The sequence below is a fragment of the Temnothorax curvispinosus genome, unplaced genomic scaffold (genome assembly GCF_003070985.1).
Source record: "Temnothorax curvispinosus isolate PA1 unplaced genomic scaffold, ASM307098v1 QBEX01004394.1, whole genome shotgun sequence".
Lineage (NCBI taxonomy): Eukaryota > Metazoa > Arthropoda > Insecta > Hymenoptera > Formicidae > Temnothorax > Temnothorax curvispinosus.
The window spans coordinates 4,540-5,276 of NW_020214174.1; the positions used below are offsets into that span (position 1 = coordinate 4,540).

Consider the following 737-nt stretch of genomic DNA (forward strand, 5'->3'; position numbering starts at 1 on the left):
ATTTTCATACGTCTTTAAGTTCTCTTGTATTTTGCGAAGTTCGTTTTTATCCGTAATCGCCTAAATAATGAAATTATTATTCGAGAAATTTATTTGGCAATTTTTATTTTTTTGAAACTGGAATTTACCGTAGCATCCTGAAGTTCCATTTCAAGATTACTTAATTCTGCTCGTGATTTATCCATTTCCTCTAATCTATGTATACTTTCCTTCAATTTCTGTATCTCTCTCTTCACTTGCGACAAGGCCTGAAACACCTGAAGATGAGAACGACTGTCTACCATAAAATAAAATAAAATATAGTGTATGTACATACCGCAGAGTATGTCCTTAATTTATTGTATTCTTTTTCGACTATATAGAAATCCTCCTTATAATTATTTTCAATGGCATCCAAGAGAGTAGCTTTCATAAATAAATTATACTTTTCATCGGGTTTAGAGGTAACTAAAAATGTTCTTGAAACGTCCCGATTCAAAACAGATATTGGATTATCAATCGGTATATTCATCGTCGTTATGATACTGTCCAATTCATCTTGTTTTGTAGAAACAATTTCTCCTGCAAATGACAAATTTCTGTAAGTACAGATGCATAAGTACAGATCACTTAGATCATTAAAAATAAAATGTATATCCAAATACCTTTCCAATTTTTAATCTTATACGACGAGGTATTTCGAATGGTACGTATAACTGTAATTGTGTCGCCATAAATGTCAGGCTTGTATGCAGTGT

The 737-nt window shown here is 31.5% G+C and overlaps 1 protein-coding gene across 1 annotated transcript in view; it reads right to left on the bottom strand.

Annotated features, from left to right (window-relative positions):
• The window catches only part of LOC112453479 (structural maintenance of chromosomes protein 6-like), a gene marked incomplete at its 5' end in the record, with an annotated part of 3,132 nt that extends 2,400 nt beyond the window's left edge, over positions 1-732 (bottom strand). The window contains 4 exon segments of the mRNA XM_025014263.1: positions 2-60; positions 129-248; positions 317-561; positions 645-732. Of these exon segments, the coding sequence (XP_024870031.1) occupies positions 2-60; positions 129-248; positions 317-561; positions 645-732 (512 nt within the window).
• Positions 733-737: the final 5 nt, after the last annotated feature.